This window comes from Anomaloglossus baeobatrachus, chromosome 1 (genome assembly GCF_048569485.1).
Source record: "Anomaloglossus baeobatrachus isolate aAnoBae1 chromosome 1, aAnoBae1.hap1, whole genome shotgun sequence".
Taxonomy (NCBI): Eukaryota; Metazoa; Chordata; class Amphibia; order Anura; family Aromobatidae; genus Anomaloglossus; species Anomaloglossus baeobatrachus.
In genome coordinates, this window is record NC_134353.1 from 528845412 (window position 1) to 528866406 (window position 20995).

The window sequence follows — 20995 nt, forward strand, 5'->3', positions numbered from 1 at the left end:
CTCGTATTCCCTGCTTTACCCGCCCACCGGCACCTGTGATTGGTTGCAGTCACACACGCCCACCACGCTGAGTGACAGCTGTCTAACTGTACCCAATCACAGCAGCCGGTGGGCGTGTCTATACTGTGCAGTGAGATAAATAAATAAATAATTAAAAAAACCGGCGTGCGGTCCCCCCCATTTTAATACCAGCCAGATAAAGCCATACGGCTGAAGGCTGGTATTCTCAGGATGGGGAGCTCCACGTTATGGGGAGCCCCCCAGCCTAACAATATCAGTCAGCAGCCGCCCAGAATTGCTGCATACATTAGATGTGACAGTTCTGGGGCTGTACCCGGCTCTTCCCGATTTACCCTGGTGCGTTGGCAAATCGGGGTAATAAGGAGTTATTGGCAGCCCATAGCTGCCAATAAGTCCTAGATTAATCATGTCAGGCGTCTCCCCGAGATACCTTCCATGATTAATCTGTAAGTGACAGTTAAAAAACACACACACCCGAAAAATCCTTTATTAGAAATAATAGCCACAAACAAATTCCCTCATTACCAATTTATTTACCCCGACAAAGCCCTCCATGTCCGGCGTACTCCACGGACCTCCAGCGTCGCTTCTAGCTCTGCTGCATGGAGGTGACAGGAGCAGCAGAAGACACCGCCGCTCCGGTCACCTCCACGCAGCTAATGAGATGAGTAGCGCGATCAGCTGCTGCCAGTCAGGTTACCCGCGGCCACCGCTGGATCCAACGGTGGCCGCGGGTAACCTCAGTGACAGCAGCTGATCGCGCTACTCATCTCATTACCTGCGTGGAGGTGACCGGAGCGGCGGTGTCTTCTGCTGCTCCTGTCACCTCCATGCAGCAGAGCTAGAAGCGACGCTGGAGGTCCGTGGAGTACGCCGGACATGGAGGGCTTTGTCGGGGTAAATAAATTGGTAATGAGGGAATTTGTTTGTGGTTTTTATTTCTAATAAAGGATTTTTCGGGTGTGTGTGTTTTTTAACTGTCACTTACAGATTAATCATGGAAGGTATCTCGGGGAGACGCCTGACATGATTAATCTAGGACTTATTGGCAGCTATGGGCTGCCAATAACTCCTTATTACCCCGATTTGCCAACGCACCAGGGTAAATCGGGAAGAGCCGGGTACAGCCCCAGAACTGTCGCATCTAATGTATGCGGCAATTCTGGGCGGCTGCTGACTGATATTGTTAGGCTGGGGGGCTCCCCATAACGTGGAGCTCCCCATCCTGAGAATACCAGCCTTCAGCCGTATGGCTTTATCTGGCTGGTATTAAAATGGGGGGGGACCGCACGCCGTTTTTTTAAATTATTTATTTATTTATTTCACTGCACAGTATAGACACTCCCACCGGCTGCTGTGATTGGGTACAGTTAGACAGCTGTCACTCAGCGTGGTGGGCGTGTGTGAGTGCAACCAATCACAGGCGCCGGTGGGCGGGTAAAGCAGGGAATACGAGATTGATTAATGGGCGGCCGGCTTTTTCAAAATAGTAAAAGCCGCCGGAGCAGTGTGAATGCCGTGCAGCGCCGTTGATCGGGGATCGGTGAGTATGAGAGAGGGGGGGACACTTCAGTCACTCGGGCGATTAGCGGTCACCGGTGAATCCTTCACAGGTGACCGCTAATCAGTACACGGCACAAAGACAGAGCCGCGGCATGACTATGAAGTCGGGTGAAGTTCACCCGAGTTCATTCTCATCCCGCTACTCTGTCTTCCGACATGTAGTAACGACATTTTGCATCACACACGTACATTTCACACGGACAACGCATACACATGTCAGTTATTTCACTCACGCACACACGGACATTCCACACGCACATACGGCTAGCATACGGGATACACACGCAGGCCACACATACCATAAAAACGGACCTAAAAAACGGAAAACGGACCCGAAAAACGGCCCGTTTTACACGGACGTGGTTTTCACGGATGTGTGGCGGAGCCCTTAAAGTGAGTAGGGAATTCAAGCTGCCAAACTCCTGCAGCTCTCATTTATAATCCCTGATGTCTGGGGCTGGTCTGGGAAAACAGCAATGACTTTCGTCTCATTTCAAAGCTGAGAATCTAAGCATTAATGAGCCATGAATTGCTTCTGTTATCCAGTCTGAGATGTAGCATTAATAGACAGAAAATATCTCATACATTCTTAGCTTATGAGATACGTGAATAGCAGGAAAGGGTTTGATGCTAACATGGCCCCATTAGATGAAAAAACAAAATACTTTCTCTTGTGGACAACCTTATTGATGATGCTTTCCAAACTCCTGAAAAATATCTTGGTTTAATGGCCTATCAGTCGAGTTTTCATAAAATTATGACATCTTCCAAGACAGGCTTCCAAGCCTTCCCTGAACAATTTCAATCAGTTACCATCACAATATTTTGTCTCAAAAAGCTCTTTGGTCTTGCAACTCTTGCTGTTAAAAAATGAGATGTAGTGAAGACATTTTATAGTTGCAATACAAAATGTAAATAAATCATTACAGATCTCTGTACTAAAAAACTTCAAGTTTCTTGGTACTGCAAGCTATCCATTTCTTTACAAAAATAGAAACAAGGAAGTGAAGGAATGTCATCTTCCAAGGAGCGATGAATAAAATAAAAAAAATCTTTATTCCAAGTAGATGAATGGAATAAAAGTTTTTTTATTTTATTCATCGCTCCTTGGAAGATGCCATTCCTTCACTTATTTCTATTTTTCGGATGAACGCCTTACCAGAGGATCTGGCACCCATTTGCTACATAATGGACTGAAACTGCTATACACGGTGTGGGGTGCTTCTTACTTTTTGTTTTGTTTCTATCCATTTCCTTAATTACTTTGGTTGCCACTCTGCTCAGCACTGTCTACTATTCAATCCATATCTTTCCAGTTATTGGAGACTGTTTCTTTCGTCTCACAGGACACCTGACCTTTGTCGCTAATCAGTGGCTGCAGGAGCAACATGGTGGGTAAAGGACTGTCAGGAGACATGGGCAGTAATAAAAGAATATAGCTTGGGTATAATAGATGAGTACATGTAGTTGTTTTTTTGAGACCCTTCTTTAAAAAAAAGTGAGTGGCAAGTCCCTTTATTAAATAAATGCAAAGAAAAGTTGTTGTAAAGTTACTCAACTTTACACCTATGTAAAAGTTTGGGGCTGTACATGAGAAAAATGGAACTAGAACCACTATGAATATATACAAAAAAAATAATTAGCAAAGGATGGTGGACATACAGAAATACATAGGGCTGATTGCTCAAAGATTGTACTCCAAAAAATGTTGTAAAAACTGTGAAAAGTTTAAAAATTTGGGCACAGCTGAGAATTGTGTCCAAATTTTATAACTTTTGGCATTTTCGCGATCAAAACTCTTACCGTAGTCCGTTGGAGTTGATCAGGCTCCGAGGGGGTTGGGCTATCCGCAGTTACCACAGGGACGTCCGGTGTCAGTCTCCTAAGTCTCTGTTCCTCTCTGGAGCAATATCGAGTGACGGCAGCAACTGTTAAGGATAATTCCACAGTTTCGGGAAATCTTCTTCTAGTCAATGTCTGCTGAATCTCAAATTGAAGGTCACCGAGCGCCGGCAGAAGAAATTCAGACCACACAGAGACTGCTGGTATAAATTCCTTTCTCAGTGAAAAGAAGGTGCACATGTCACATGCTTTATTGTTACAAGCCTTTTTATAGAGCAATAGTGGGTTAATCTTTTAGCAAAATTCCTAAGTATGCGATTGGTTATATTAAAAGCATATGCAGAAACCCTGTGATGTTTGTCCATATTTGGGATTTCCTCTCCAACCCCTCCTGTTTTCCTACCCACCATAACTCACAGGGTCCCTGTCACGTAGCTCACTAGTCATGGATCAGATGCAGCCAGTCATCATTATCAACATCTTCACTCTGTTCCGTTGTATTAGACAGCATCGGCAGACTTCAGTGTACACATGCTTACAGTATCTTGTTATACATATAGAAAAGTAACCTTGGATATATAAAAGCATATAGTATTCTCACAGTAGAAAAGCATATAGAAAAATAAATTGTATTCTCACAGTGTTTGCCACATGTCAGAGGCTCCGGATTCATTACAAGGCATGTATCTCATGAATCAGGAGCGTCTGACTCCACCATGCACGTCATCAAGACTGGTGAAAAAATCAAGGGTTTTGATGAATCGGGGTCATTGTTTTAAAAAGTAGACATTTACGGTACCTTCAGTATACTTTGAAGGTTGAAATTGAATTGCCCCAAGAGAGACATTTAGGATATATCCAGGAGCGGACATATCATTGGTGCACCCTGTGCAGCCGCACAGAGGCCCAAGAGGTGAGAGGGCTCATTTCTACCTTCAAAGCAGGTGGAATTGTGCATTTTAATTAGTTATTGGACGGAAACGTGCTCATATACTGTTTTTGAACAGGGGTCTTTTTATGTCTCTGTCTGCCACTGAATATATCCCTTGTCCTATTTGCACAAATCTTTATTATGGCTCTGTGCATGTATTTAGTGCCAAGCAGGAGATTGAAACCTAACTTGGGAGATAAGGAAAGCTTTTTCCCAAGGAACCTAATGCTGTACAGCTAGAAAATGTAAGCTGACATCTTTTATGCCTTTGAGCTTGGTGATCTTAGATTGTGTATAATTTACTTTATTGCAAGTACCTGAAAATAAGAAACCTCAGGCAGAGAAGGATTTTATAAATTGGCAATTGTTGATAGAATGATCCTGTGTCATTTGCCTCCAGCTGTTATAGCAGTGTTTCACCTTTTCATTTTAATACTGCCCTGTTAAGAGTTGACTGCTGAAAATAATCTTTAAAAATCAATAAAAAAATGAGGCACAGCAGACAGTGTGATTTTTTAATGTGTCAGTCACATAGTGTTAAAAAGTAGACATTGTCCTTCAGTAGACTTTTACGACCAAAATTCGATTGATGGAGAAGGGATATCTAAAAAAATTTAATTTGCTAAAAATATGGTAATCTAAAAAGTTGATTCAAACAATTAATAAAATCCCCACAATATATTCCCCTTAACAAATGCCATTTTTTTCTGAAATTATTTTTTTTGGTTCTACAAAATACTTTACAGTTCCAGTAAATTACATACTGAAATTACCAAGTCCTACTAACACCACGAGCCAGAAGCCGCAGTGTTTGCATGTATTCTTATTGTGAATTAGAGAATTAAGTTAGAAATTGTCTTCAAATGAATACCAGCCATTATATGTGGCCTTTTTACTTCTTGTATTCATTTACCTGCAGTACTTTTATTTCTGGAGCCTTAATCTTCTGTTTTTTTGCTGTGATGTTGTAGAACTTGGATCATATGGAAAACTAAAATATTATGACACTATGACTGAAGAAGGTAAGATTATGTTTTTGGAAATTTTCTAGCATTTTGTTGTTCGTAATGGCTTATATGTACCTTTATTTTTGTGATTATTCTTCATCCCTGCATGGTTCACCAAGGCTTCTGCAGATGTTGGTGTTTGCCTGGTTTGATGTTGTTTGCTTTCAGTTGTGTTTCTTGTGTTATTCAGATATTCGGAATTAACTTAAGGGTGCCAAATGTGTAGTAACATATCTGGCAATAAATGCATTAAATGCTTATTATGACATAGCTGTTACTCAATTTTAGGTTAGGAAGATTTTTGAAGGAATTGCTATTTAGGATATGTATTGCATCATTATTATTACATTTAACTTCCTGCCATGTGATGACAGAAAGATGATTAGTAATTACAGTGTAGGGTCTATTATACTTTTCTGAAATAGATCTAAGTGCATTTCCATCTTCTGTTCAATTATGTTCTGTGACCAAAGTTTTATATGCATTTATAAATAGCTTAGAACATAGTCTTAAGTGATTCTTAGATTAAAGGACTGAACTTTCTTATTATTTCAGGAACACTGCTCATCACACAAACTTAAATTTTTGTTAAGGGAGATATTAACGCTGAGCTAAACAATGTACAAAGACAAAGGAAATTATGAAAAAATATGATATGCTCCACTGTATTTCTTACAGGTTAATGTGAATGGGTTAGGGGTTCAAGTAGAGAGGTTACAGCACTTACAAGTGCCACAGTATCTTCAGACAGCTGATCAGTATTCTAATCCCAGAAAACCTCGCATTCAAGAGAATAGGAGCACAGTGAATGACACTCGGCTAATGCTCGCAGCGGAGTTTGAGGCGAGTGTCATTTGCATAATACATCCAATGCTCTCGCATGAGACAATCATTGCTACTGTGAGTAAACCCTACAGCTAACCTGTCACCATGAAAATGTTGGTCAATCTACTAACATCATGTTATAAAGCAATAGAACTTGTAATGTATTGAATAACACCTCTTTTCATTATCGGCTTAGGAATCCAGTGGGTGGCATCAATCATTGGTTATCTCCACCCACTGGACTCTTGGGCGCAGAATGAGCAGTGATTTTAATAAATAAAATAAATTATTTAATTAATCTTTTCCCACAAAACTACCGTATATATCAATCAGCTCTCCCTGCTTTATAACACGATCCTGACAGATCAGACAACATACTTAACATAGCAGGCACCCTTCAAGTGATGTGCAATCTAAAATAAAACCCATATCTAAATTTGTATTCTATGTTTGGACTAGTTGTGGTTAAATTAAATATATTTATCCTATATGATGTTTAGAGTATTTCAATAACACAGTACACTAAAGGGGGCTTTTCACGCTACGATATCGTTAATGTTTTATCGTCAGGGTCACGTTGTTAGTGACGCACATCCGGCGTTATTAACGATATCGCAGCGTGTGACACTTACCAGCGACCTCAAAAATGGTGAAAATCGTTCACCATGGAGAGGTCGTCCCAAAACTAAAAATCGGTAATGGTTGATTATCGATGTTGTTCGTCGTTCCTGCGGCATCACACATCGCTGTGTGTGACACCGCAGGATCGAGGAACCTCACCTTACCTGCCGCCGGCCGCAATGCGGAAGAGAGGACGTGGGCGGGATGTTGCATCCCGCTCATCTCTGCCCCTCCGCTTTGATTGGCCAGCCGCTTAGTGACGTCGCGGTGACGTCGCTGTGATGCCGAACGTCCCTCCTCCTTGAGGGAGGGATTGTTCGGCAGTCACAGCGACGACGCCGACCAGGTAAGTGCGCGTGACGGTGCCGTAGCGATAATGTTCGCTGCGGCAGCGATCACATGATATTGCACACACGACGGGGGCGGGTGCTTACACGCTCGATATCGCTAGCAATTGCTAGCGATATCGTAGCGTGTAAAGCCCGCTTAAGATTCTCCTGAATTTCAATTATTCATTACACATTCAAAACAAGTCCTCATAAGCTTACATCAACAATAAAAAATGTTAACAATACTGGTAAAATAGTAAAACATAACATGCATACATAACACGTTACCAAAAATATATATACTCATTTATAAATATACATATATATATATATTGTGAGGTAGCGTAGTCGGCTGCGCAGCAGAAGACACGGGATCCAGGCACCAAGGTTCACAGCACACGGTTTATTATCCAAACAAAAGTCCACACAGTACACATGTGCCTCTCTGGCAGAGAACTCAGGGAGTTGTGATCACTCCCTCACACCCGGCACACCTGCCCTCGTTCCTGTTTCCTTTTAACCCTTCCTTAAGCCTGTAGGGAAACAGCATTAACCCTGGAGTGGAGTTACTTTCTATCATGGAGTGAGCACAACCGGGGCGAGACATACCGGCCGTCATAGGTAACCCCGGTCACAGTCTCACATACCCCCCCCTCAGTTCAAGCGAGCGGGGTTGAACTCCTGCCATCAAAAACGGGCCGCGGGACAAGGCATCGGCGTTGCCCTGCAACCTACCGGCCCGGTGTTCAACCGTAAACCGGAAGTTCTGCAGAGAAAGGAACCACCGGGTAACCCGGGCATTCCGTTCCTTGGCAGACCTCATCCAGACCAGTGGAGAGTGATCCGTCACCAAGCGAAACTGACATCCCAGCAGGTAATAGCGGAGGGACTCCAAGGCCCACTTAATCGCCAGGCACTCCTTCTCCACTACGCTATAATTCCGCTCGGGAGGGGTGAGCTTCCTACTTAGGAAGGTGACGGGGTGTTCCTACCCCTGAACCACCTGAGACAGCACTGCCCCCAGGCCGACCTCCGAGGCGTCAGTCTGTACTATGAACTCCTTCCGGAAATCAGGGTTGACCAGAACGGGCTGTCCGCACACGACCCCTTTCAGGGCCCGGAAGGAGTCCTCGGCCTGCGGAGTCCAGCGCACCATGACGGACTTCTTGCCTTTGAGAAGCTCCGTCAAGGGGGCTGATAGTCCCGCAAAATCTTTTACAAACCTCCTGTAGTACCCCACGATACCCAGGAAGGCCCTAACCTGCTTCGTGGTCAGGGGTCTAGGCCACTTCTGGATCGCCTCAACCTTGTTATTTTGGGGCTTAATCACTCCTTGGCCTATTACGTAGCCCAAGTAGCAGGCTTCCGTGAGTCCCAACGCACATTTCTTGGGATTGGCTGTCAATCCGGCTGTTCGGAGCGCGTCTACCACCGCTTGTACCTGTTCCAAGTGGGTCTGCCACTCGGAGCTGTAAATAATGATGTCGTCAAGGTACGCTGATGCATACGCCTGGTGGGGTTCCAGCACCAAGTCCATCAACCTCTGGAACGTGGCCGGAGCGCCATGTAACCCAAAAGGCAAGACAACATAGTGGAAGAGACCCTCCGGCGTAACAAAAGCGGTTTTCTCCTTGGCGGACTCCGTCAGGGGCACCTGCCAGTACCCCTTGGTCAGGTCGAGCGTGGTGAAATATCGCGCCTGTCCCAGCCTATCAATCAGCTCATCCACCCGGGGCATGGGGTAGAGATCGAACTTGGATATTTCGTTCAATCTCCTAAAGTCATTGCAGAACCTTAAGGAGCCATCGGGTTTTGGTATTAGGACAATAGGACTAGCCCATTCACTCCGGGATTTTTCGATGACCCCCAGGCATAGCATTGTCTTCACTTCCTCTGATATGGCTTGTCTTCGAGCCTCCGGCACCCGGTATGACTTCAGGCGTACCTTCAAGTGAGGCTCGGTGACAATGTCATGTCGTATCAGACTGGTCCTACCCGGCAACTCAGAGAAGACATCGGGGTTCTGCTGAACCAGCCGTCTGGCCTCTCGCCTCTGTTGCTTGGTGAGGGCTTCTCCTATCCTTACTTCCGGTTCGTCCTCTCCGGAGGTTGCTGGAGCCGGGTTTGAACGACCCGAAGAGGAGGGAGATGGGGGAAAATCAACCATCAGGCTTTCCCGTTCCTGCCAAGGTTTTAATAGGTTGACATGGTATATTTGTTCAGGTTTCCGCCTACCGGGCTGCAATACCTTATAGTTGACCACCCCGACTCTTTCCTTTATCTCGTAGGGGCCTTGCCACTGAGCCAGGAATTTACTCTCCGCCGTGGGGATCAATACCAACACCCGATCCCCGGGTTTAAAGGTCCGCACGGTGGCTTGTCTATTGTAGCGGCCGCTTTGCGCGGCCTGAACCTCCTGTAAATGCTCCTTCACAATTGGCATGACCGCGCTTATGCGATTCTGCATTCCTAAAATGTGTTCAATCACACTTTTATGGGGGGTGGGCTCTTGCTCCCATGTTTCCTTTGCCAGGTCCAACAATCCCCGGGGATGTCGCCCGTATAACAATTCAAAAGGCGAAAACCCCGTGGATGCCTGTGGCACCTCTCGTATGGCAAACATCAAATAGGGAAGCATCATATCCCAGTCTTTCCCGTCTATGGAAATCACCCTTTTGAGCATGGTTTTCAGGGTTTTATTGAACCGTTCCACTAAACCATCCGTCTGAGGATGATACACAGACGTACGCAACTGCTTGATCTGGAGTAGCCGGCATAGCTCTTTGGTCACTTTAGACATGAATGGGGTCCTCTGATCCATAAGGATCTCCTTGGGCAACCCCACCCGGCAGAACACAGCAAACAACTCCCGAGCTATAAGCTTCGCCGCAGTATGTCTGAGAGGTATTGCCTCTGGATACCGGGTGGCATAGTCAACGATCACTAGGATATGTTGGTGCCCTCGAGCAGACTTTACGAGGGGCCCCACCAGATCCATCCCTATTCATTCAAAAGGGACTTCTATAATGGGTAACGGTACCAACGGACTGCGAAAGTGGGTCAGGGGTGCGGTAAGCTGACACTCCGGGCAGGTTTCGCAGAACCGTTTTACCTCCCCAAAGACCCCGGGCCAATAGAACCTTTGCAATATTCGCTCCTGCGTTTTCTTGACCCCTAGGTGGCCACTCATCAGGTGTTTATGAGCCAAGTCGAGGACCCGCCGGCGATACGGCTGGGGCACCACCAACTGCTCTACTCCTACACCCCGTATTTCATCTACCCGGTAGAGTAAATCCTGTTTCAGAGCGAAATGGGGGTATCTTACCTGGGCACCGGGCAGCTGAGCCACCCCGTCAACTACTGTCACCCGACTCCGGGCATGTATTAATGTAGGGTCCTGGAGTTGGGCTGTCCCAAACGTATCCGGGGATGCCTCCAACTCCGGGATGGGCTCAACCGTCTCAGCCTCTCCTGCCAAAACCTCTAGGGGCGACCTATCGGGCTCACATTCTGTCCCTATCATGGGAACCCCTACGGCAGGCGTCCCGGATTCAGGATTGTAGGGCTCAGGTCCCGGACTGACCAATATCTCAGGGGACTTAGGAGGTCCCTTCCATAAAGTCCAAAAATAGGGCAGATCCCTTCCTAGGATCACGTCATAGGGAAGAGTGTTAATAAGTCCCACCTCATGTTGCACCTGACCGCAAGGTGCTGTGATGGTGACAATCCCCGTGGGATAGTCTCGGCGGTCCCCGTGTATGCAAACCACCCCCACGGTACGTCCTGTGGCCTTTACTTTAGCCCTTAGGGTTGATCGCACAAGGGTCACTAAGCTTCCGGAATCCAACAAGCCTGTAACCGGACATCCATTCACCTGTATTTGGCACAAGTGGGGCTCAGTCTCTGGGTAGACCAGGTCAGCGGTACACACCACCTGAGCATACATTGAACCCCGCCGGGTAACCCCACAATCCATGGGCTCTGTGGTGAGTGGACACTGAGCTTCCATATGTCCCATCCGCTGGCACCGCCAACATCTAATAGGGAAGGATACCCCCTTGACGAGTTGTCGTTTAGGGTACATGGCCTTCCGGACCTCAGGGACGGTGGGCGCGGCCTCCGAAGGGACGGTAGCGGACTCCCGCACCGGTGTCAGCGGTGGGTCCTTGGCCCGAGGCTTGGAGGGGCTGGACCGACGAGCGGCACGCAAAGTCTCAGTGTCCCGTATCAAGTCCTGCGTAGCCACATGCCGCTCCACCAGGCCCACTAATTGATCCAGCGTACTTGGGTCGCCCTGGCCCACCCACCGTTGAATGGTGACGGGTAAAGTGCGCACAAAGCGATCAACCACTACCCTTTCCACCATTTGCGCCGGGCTCAGAATGTCAGGCTGCAACCACTTCTTTACTAAATGCAACAAGTCATAGGCTTGGGAGCGTACGGGTTTGGCTTCCTCATAGAACCACTGATTCACCCGCTGAGCCCGTACATAGGTATTCACCCCCAACCGGGCAAGCATTTCGGCTTTCAGGGTCGTATAGTCTATGGCGTCCTCGGTACAGAGGTCCAGGTACGCTTTTTGGGGCTCCCCCGTCAGATAGGGCGACAATACCTCAGCCCACTGGGGGGTCGGCAGCTTTTCCCGCTCGGCCACCCGCTCAAACACCGCCAGGAACGCTTCCACATCATCCCCCGGGGTCATCTTTTGCAACGCCTGTCTCACCGTTTTCCGGACGCTGACGTCATCACCCGGTGCCGGGGTTGTTGCTGTCATTCCGGCACGGATCGACTTGGCCAGGAGAACCATCTGTTCCTGGTGCCTTTGCTCCTGACGTGCATTGGCTTGAATCAGCTGCTTAAGTATGTCCTCCATGGCGTCGCCGGGTTTTGGCTGTAGTATAGCTGCTTGAATCCAGGACATGTGCTACCGGGTCACCAGAAACGGAAGCTACACCTCACCGAGCTGGCATGCCCGCATTCTCCACCATATGTGAGGTAGCGTGGTCGGCTGCGCAGCAGAAGACACGGGATCCAGGCACCAAGGTTCACAGCACACGGTTTATTATCCAAACAAAAGTCCACACAGTACACATGTGCCTCTCCGGCAGAGAACTCAGGGAGTTGTGATCACTCCCTCACACCCGGCACACCTGCCCTCGTTCCTGTTTCCTTTTAACCCTTCCTTAAGCCTGTAGGGAAACAGCATTAACCCTGGAGTGGAGTTACTTTCTATCATGGAGTGAGCACAACCGGGGCGAGACATACCGGCCGTCATAGATAACCCCGGTCACAGTCTCACAATATATATATATATATATATATATATACACAGCATATATGTGTGTGTGTATTGTGAGACAGGGAATATAGCTCAGCTGGGATCTTTGCTTTGGTCCAAGCGAGTGGCTATGGATTCACAGATGACAGCGGCAGACTGGCAGGTTCCAAACAGATACGGCCACTGCCGTGTTTGTGTACACTTATCTCTCAGTGTTACACATACAAAAACAGGAAAATAAACGTCTAAGGCCGTCTGGCCACTAACTAACAACAGAATGCTAACTACAAAATAAACCTATGTAGCAAACAAAACAGTATTATCTTACTGTGTCAGTTCCTCACCACAGCAAGCGGAGGTATTGAGTCCCAGCAGCCATGAGCCTGTACCTCTCCTCAGCAGTCTCTCTGTTCTGAAATGCCTCCTGATTATTTCAGCTGATCCGGTGAGGAATCAAAACCCTGGATTGAATGTGGAGAAGGGAGCAACCAGTCCCACTGCCATTCCTACTGATTGCTCCAGGAAAAACCGAGCCCAAAATTACACTGAAATAAACAGGCTTCAGTGACTAACATTGCTGAGCCAGATATAACTTTCCCAGCTTTTCCCAGCCCATTTGCATGGGCCGACCGCTCCACAATCAATACATGGAGACATATGAAATGAACCGAGGGGAAACATACCTGTTCTCTAGTACTTCTCCTCTCGGCATCTCACATACCCCCCCCTCTGTTTGAGCCCGTGGGGTCGGACACAATGACTCACCAAGCAGTGCGTTCTAGACAACGCGTCTGCGTTCCCATGCGCCGTGCCTGCTCTGTGCTGCACTGAAAATTTAAAATTTTGTAATGCCAAGAACCAGCGTGTCACCCGCGCATTGCCCTCTTTTGCCTGGGAAATCCAGGTGAATGGTCCGTCACTAACCTAAATCGGCGTCCTAGTAAATAATAGCGCAGGGTTTCCAGAGCCCACTTTACAGCTAAGGCTTCTCGCTCAACCACACTATAATTTTGTTCTGCCTTCATAAGTTTTCTGCTCATATAGCCCACTGGGTGTTCCTTGCCGTTCACTTCTTGTGAAAACACCGCGTCGAGGCCAACACCAGAGGCATCTGTTTGAACAATAAACTCCTGTTTAAAGTTTGGGGTAACAAACACTGGTTTGTCACATAAAGCGTTTTTCAACCGTTGAAAGGGGTCCTCTGCTTCTGCGTTCCACTTTATTGAGACAGAGGTCGACCCCTTGGTAAGATCCGTGAGTGGGGCTGCGATGGTAGCAAAATTTTTGATGAACCGCCGGTAATAACCAACAATCCCCAAAAAGGCTCTGACCTGTCTTTTGGTGACCGGTTGTGGCGTCCACTTTATTTGCCTGAGGTTTTATAACTCCCCTACCAATGATGTATCCCAGATAGCGAGCTTCTTCCAACCCCAATGTACACTTCTTGGGATTGGCAGTCAACCCGGCAGCCCTTAGAGAGTCCAAGACAGCTTGCACCTTTGGCAAATGAGTTTCCCAATTATCACTAAAGATAATGATATCGTCCAAATATGCGGATGTATACTGGACATGGGGCTTTAGGACAATATCCATTAGTCGTTGGAAGGTGGCTGGGGCTCCATGCAAACCAAATGGCATATCCCGGTACTGGAACAGTCCCTGTGGCGTAACAAAGGCAGTTTTCTCTTTGGCAGAGTCAGTGAGGGGAATCTGCCAATAACCTTTTGTTAAGTCAATAGTGGATATGATCTAGCTGAAACTAGTCTCTCTATAAGTTCATCAACTCTTGGCATGGGGTAGGCATCGAATTTCGATACCTCATTTAACTTGCGAAAATCGTTACAAAACCGAATAGTCCCATCGGGCTTGGGCACCAGCACGATAGGACTAGCCCACTCACTCCGGGACTCCTCAATAACCCCGAGCGCCAGCATTTTCTTTACTTCCTGGGCAATGGCTTGTCCCCGAGCCTCAGGAATTCGATACGGTTTTAACCGTACTCGTGTCTGAGGGTCGGTGACAATGTCATGTTTAATTAGGTGAGTACGGCCAGGTAATTCTGAAAAAATATCTGCATTTCTCTGGACGAACTCCTTGGTTTCTTGTATTTGGGTCTTGGACAGCGTGTCTGCAATACCCACCTCTGGTGGTACTATCTGGGGTCACTTACCTCAGATGTTGGTGCCACTCGAGGCCCACTATCAAGGGTAGTTTCCACTACCAGAGTCTCTCTGTCCTGCCAGGACTTAAGCAAGTTTACGTGGTAGATTTGTTGGGGTTTTCTCTTGTCTGGTTGGTGTACCTTATTATTATTATTATTATTATTATTATTTATTATTATAGCGCCATTTATTCCATGGCGCTTTACAAGTGAAAGAGGGTATACGTACAACAATCATTAACAGTACAAGACAGACTGGTATAGGAGGAGAGAGGACCCTGCCCGCGAGGGCTCACAGTCTACAGGGAATGGGTGATGGTACAATAGGTGAGGACAGAGCTGGTTGCGCAGTGGTCTACCTTATAATTCACTTCACCTATTTTTTCCAGCACCTTGTATGGCCCCTGCCATTTTGCAAGAAATTTATTTTCTACAGTAGGTACCAAGACTAACACCCGATCCCCGGGTTGAAAAACTCGTGTTTTAGCCGCCCGGTTGTACACCCTGCTTTGGGCGTGTTGTGCATGCTCCAAACATTCTTTGACTATTGGCATAACTGCCGCAATTCTGTCCTGCATGAGTGTTATATGTTCAACTACACTGCGGTAAGGAGTCACCTCTTGCTCCCAAGCCTCCTTGGCAATATCCAACAGGCCTCTGGGACACCGCCTATAGACCAATTCAAAAGGTGAAAAGCCCATGGAGGATTGGGGTACCTCTCGTATGGCAAACAAGAGATATGGCAGGAGAGTATCCCAATCCCTCCCGTCCTTATCCACCACCCTTTTCAACATCCCCTTTAGGGTTTTATTAAAGCGCTCAACCAGACCGTCCGTCTGAGGGTGATACACTGAGGTACGCAGGTGGGAGATTTTTAGTAATTTACATAGTTCTTTGAGTATACGAGACATAAAGGGGGTCCCCTGATCCGTAAGTATCTCTTTCGGAATGCCTGTGCGAGAAAACATGTTAAAAAGCTCCTTTCAAATTGCTTTTGCATTGGCATTCCGTAAGGGTACAGCCTCCGGATAACGGGTGGCGTAATCCAGTACCACCAAAATGTATTGATGACCCCTGGCAGATTTAACTAATGGACCGACTATATCCATTGCTATACTCTCAAAGGGCACCTCTATTATTGGCAAGGGTACCACGGGGCTTCTAAAATGTGTCATAGGCGCAGTCAACTGGCATCTAGAACAGGACTGACAGTACTGAGTTACATCTCACACCAGTCCCCGGCCAATAGAAACATTGCAGAATACGGTCTTTTGTCTTTTCTCCAGCCAGGTGGCCCCCCAAGGGATGTTTATGTGCCAGGTCTAAAACCACCTGACCAAAGGATTTGGGTATCACTAGCTGTTCCACCAACACTCCTCGCATCTTGTCAATGTGGTACAGCATACCCTGTTGCACTGCCACATGTGGAAACTCATTTTGTGCCCCTGGGTACACTGGGTTTCCCTCAGAGACCTTCACATTTTCCCATGCCCTTGTTAAAGTAGGATCTTGGTGTTGAGCGATCCCGAAATTATCACGGGCCACCTCAAGACCTGGCATCTCTATAACATCCTCTATCGTGTCCGCCTCGCCTGCAAACACAGCCAGACGACAGTCTACAGATTCTGGAGCTACCCCTGTGGTGGGTCCCCCATCATCTTGCTCCAGTGGCTCAGGGGCTAACCCCAGGGTATTGTTCACGAGTTTTTCTTCAATCGGGGTGTTCACGCCATGTTTAACAATCCACAAGTCCCAGAATAAGGGAAAGTCTCTCCCCAGGATTACACTATGCAACATAGTCTTTACGATCACCGCCTGATGCCTTTTGGCCCCCAAGGGCGTGGCAAGAGTTCCCCAGGCTGTGGGGTAGTTTTTAGTATCGCTATGTATGCAACTAATGCCCACAGTTGAACCTGTATTTACTCCAGGGTCCACCAAGCTAGCATGTACCAAGGTTACTTGACTGACAGAGTCTAAGATGGCATTCACACTATAGCCGTTGACCTCAATGCAACACACATGTTGTTCATTTCCCGTGAGGATCTCCTCAGCACAGACTGACTGTACATATAATGACAGACACCTTGTAGTGTTACAGTCCATAGGCTCTGTAGTTAATGGGCAGTTAGCAGCTACGTGGCCGAGCCCACGACATCGCCAACACTATATAGGCCCATGCCTCCCAGTTGGGGACCTCAGTCTGGGCCTGTTGACTTGCTGAGAAATCACACCGCTAACATAGTCCTTTGTGGACCTGCTACCTCTAATTGCAACATTCTCTTCTTTTGGAAAAGGAGTAGTTTTAGCAGGACTTTCAGGCGATTTCCTAGTAACCCAGCAAGGTGAAAGCGTCCCCTGGAGTAGGCTTTCAGAAGCGCTGTAACGCTCGACCATATTCACCAACTGGTCAGCGCTAGTTGGGTCACCCTGTCCGACCCACCTCTGGATCTTAGCCGGTAAGGATCGCAGGTACTTGTCTAGGACAACACGTTCCTCCATCTGTGCGGGCGTCAAAGTTTCTGGTTGCAGCCATTTTTTCACCAGATGGTTGAGGTCATGCATTTGTGAACGAGCTGGCTGATGTGCCACAAAAGTCCATAGATGTACCATCTGTGCCCGTACATATGTGTTTACTCCCAGTCTTGCCAGGATTTCGCCTTTTAGTTTACTATAGTCCATAGCATCAGCTCCACTTTGATCATTATATGCCTTTTGCGGATCTCCGATCAGGAATGGAGCGACCACTTCAGCCCATTTGTCCACCGGTAAACGCTCACGTTCTGCAATACGTTCAAACACTGCCAGATATGCTTCCACATCATCATCAACAGTCATTTTAAGTAAAGTCTTTTGTACGGCTTTCTGCGCACTGGCAGGGCTTTGTGCATGGTCCTCCGCGTCTTGCGGCTGCCTAACCAAGGCCTCCTTTATTGCATTTAACTGCTCTTGTGCATTTGGTGCTGCTGCTCCAGCGCCTTCTGGAGGTAAGTATTGGTCTGTTGTTGCCGGGCACTGGTCTGTTGTAGCTGGGCATTGATCTGTTGTTGCTGGACATTGGCCTGTTGTAGCTGGGCATTGGTCTGTTGTTGGTTAATGTTGGCCTGCACCAACTGTTTCAGCAGCTCCTCCATATTGCTGGTCTCTTGGCTCTTCAGCAGCACAGGAGCTTTCAGCCAGGACATTAACAAGAGACAATGCCCATAGAACGGTTTATCTGCAGTCACAGTCCAATAGCCACTAATGCCCGCATTCTCCACCTTTTGTGAGACAGGGAATATAGCTCAGCTGGGATCTTTGATTTGGTCCAAGCGAGTGGCTATGGATTCACAGATGACAGCGGCAGACTGGCAGGTTCCAAACAGATACGGCCACAGCCGTGTTTATTGTGTACACTTATCTCTCAGTGTTACACATGCAAAAACAGGAAAATAAACGTCTAAGGCCGTCTGGCCACTAACTAACAACAGAATGCTAACTACAAAATAAACTTATGTAACAAACAAAACGGTATTCTCTTACTGTGTCAGTTCCTCACTACAGCAAGCGGAGGTATTGAGTCCCAGCAGCCATGAGCCTGTACCTCTCCTCAGCAGTCTCGCTGTTCTGAAATGCCTCCTGATTATTTCAGCTGATCCAGTGAGGAATCAAAACCCTGGATTGAATGTGGAGAAGGGAGCAACCAGTCCCACTGCCATTCATACTGATTGCTCCAGGAAAAACCGAGCCCAAAATTACACTGAAATAAACAGGCTTCAGTGACTAACATTGCTGAGCCAGATATAACTTTCCCTGCTTTTCCCAGCCCATTTGCACGGGCCGACCGCTCCACAATCAATACATGGAGACATATGAAATGAACCGAGGGGAAACATACCTGTTCTCTAGTACTTCTCCCCTCGGCATCTCACAGTATATATATATATATATATTTGGTATAATATGTTTGGTTTAACGTGTCATTTATACTGCACGTGTCCCAAAGTTTTTCAGTATTTGCTATATACCTTAACAGTGAGAAATAAAAAATGCACCCTGTAAAAACTCCTCATACAGTTACTGTGCTAGAAGAGTTAAGTTAGAGTTCTGGATGATAAAATAAAAGGATTGCTATGTCTCAAAAAGGTTCTTTTGAGACAGAAAATGTAAAATAAAAAGGCATTAAAACCCCCGATTTATTAGGTTCATTTTTTGTGTATGAGGCATTTTTTAAGCTTTCATTTAATGTCAAGAGGATATTTGTTATGGTTTCCATGTGGACAGAGGTAAAGGTAGGGGTTCAGCACAGGGGAAACACATCTGAGTGGGCCTAAGTAACCTTGTTTACAATTACGGTGCTGCAACCTAATAATAGTGAGTAAAGGGGAACCTCAGCAGATGACCATGATGTTAATTAGAAAAAATTACTATACACTATACAAACACCAAAGCTGATATTATTGCCATAGAGTGACCGTATAGCGGTCAGCAGAACATATTAAGGCTACTTTCACACATCAGTTTTCTGTATTCAGGCACAGTCCTTTTTTTTCCTGATCCAACGGATCCTGAAAAAAAAGTGAAAACCGTATCCACCGGATCCGTTTTTTAACGGATCCGTTATGCCGGATCCGTTAAAAAACGGATCCGGTGGATACGGTTTGCATCCGTTTTTGCATCCTTTTCGTCCATTTTTTGGCTGGATCCGTTTTGTTAATTACATTGGAGCATGCTCAGTTTAGAAAAACGGATCCGGCGGCCGCATCCGTTTTTTACCGCATTACGCCGGATCCGGCGTCCATAGGCTTCTATTGTAAAACACGCCGTATCGCGCCGGATCCGGCGCGATGCATTTTTTTTGCCGGACAAAAAAACGTTGCAAGCTACGTTGCCTCCGGCCGCCGCTTTAACTAATTTTGCCGCATCCGGAAAAAAACGGATGCAACGCAAAGCCATCCGGTACAATCCGGTACCAATGCAAGTCTATGGGGAAAAAACGGATGCGGTACCGGATCCGTTTTACCCGTTTTTTTCCGGATTGAACCTGATGGCAAAAAACTGATGTGTGAAAGTAGCCGAGATTATAGTACAGTTATAGACAGTGACTTACAGTTGATGTTCTTTCTGATGGAGTCATTCACTTTTCTTTTCAATCGCGCCCACACTAACACAACAACTTCTTCCAGCCATGACTCCTCTGCAGCGTTTACAACAAAGACACATTTGACTTATCAAATTTCCAGCCCCATCGCCATCTATTCCCAACCTGCACAAACTCTTCAGCCTGCTGCTACTGTATTTGTCTCTATTACTGCTCCTGCTCTGTGGTATGATAACAGTACTCCTGTTAATGCCCCTCATAGTAATAATGCCTATCACAGTGCCTTTTACATAGTAAAATGCCCCCTTTGTGCCATCTAGATGGTAACATTTCACCAAGAACATATTTTAGCCCTTTATGTGTGCCTTAGAAAGTAATAGTGCGCACAATTTGCCCCTTAGAAAGTTATAATTCCACCGGTGTGCCCCTTTGATAATTGCCTCTTTAATGTAATAATGCACCTTAAGTGCAACTTAAGATTTAATTTTGTCCTGAATATTCCTCTAAAGAAATAGCATCCCTGATGCTCATCCAGCATCCCAAAATGAATGATGGACCCCACAGCCTCAAACATATGGTGCAATGGCATCCACAGCCTCCAAAAAAATTATGAAAGCCCCAGAGCCCTCAAACACAATATATTGCCCCATAGCTTCCTGCACACAGTATGATTGCCCTCATAGACTACCACACAGAATCACTCCTCACCCCGTATGATGGCTCCACAGTAGTCCCCACCACACAAAAATGGTGCCCCTACATCACCATACAAGTATTGACTCCTAAACTAAAAAATAAACACTATATACTAGAGATGAGTGGATCGCTTCATGCAACCCAGGTCTATGGTCCAGGTCAGTGCTTTCTGACCATGAATAAGAGCTGCATAGGTTTACTGACCTTCCAGGATCACAGGCTGTGTTATGATTTGCTGTGCTGGTGCGACTTCACCAGTGCGCCCCGCAGCTCCAAGTTGATGTCACATCAGGCTGGGAAATTAAACGCCACACTGAGGAACCCAAAAGGTCAGGAAATTTGTGCAGTTCCTGTTCACAATCAGACACCACTGACCACGGAATGAAGTTGTGTAAATGATCCACTCATCTCTACTATACACTGACTTAACCGTGGATCGTGCAGAGTCCACCAGCACAGTCAGCATCTCAGCACAGACAAAAATGAAAAAATTAGATTTGAACCACAAAAATGTTGCTTTAACCCCAAATCTTTCATTTTCACACGACTAAAGGCCCTGTCACACACAGAGATAAATCTGCGGCAGCAGTGAAATTGTGGACAATCAGTGCCAGGTTTGTGGCTGTGTACAAATGGAACAATAT

The 20995-nt window shown here is 46.5% G+C and overlaps 1 protein-coding gene across 6 annotated transcripts in view; it reads left to right on the plus strand.

The window, feature by feature from the left end:
* The window catches only part of SLC24A2 (solute carrier family 24 member 2), a 344055-nt gene that overhangs the window by 265262 nt on the left and 57798 nt on the right, over positions 1–20995 (plus strand). For 5 of the 6 annotated variants that reach the window (XM_075316302.1, XM_075316318.1, XM_075316310.1 and 2 more), the window contains exon 6: positions 5329–5379. The exons of the other annotated variant lie outside the window; for it this stretch is intronic. In XM_075316302.1, coding sequence (XP_075172417.1) covers positions 5329–5379 — 51 coding nt within the window. The remainder of the gene's footprint in view (positions 1–5328; positions 5380–20995) is intronic. 6 annotated transcript variants of the gene reach the window in all.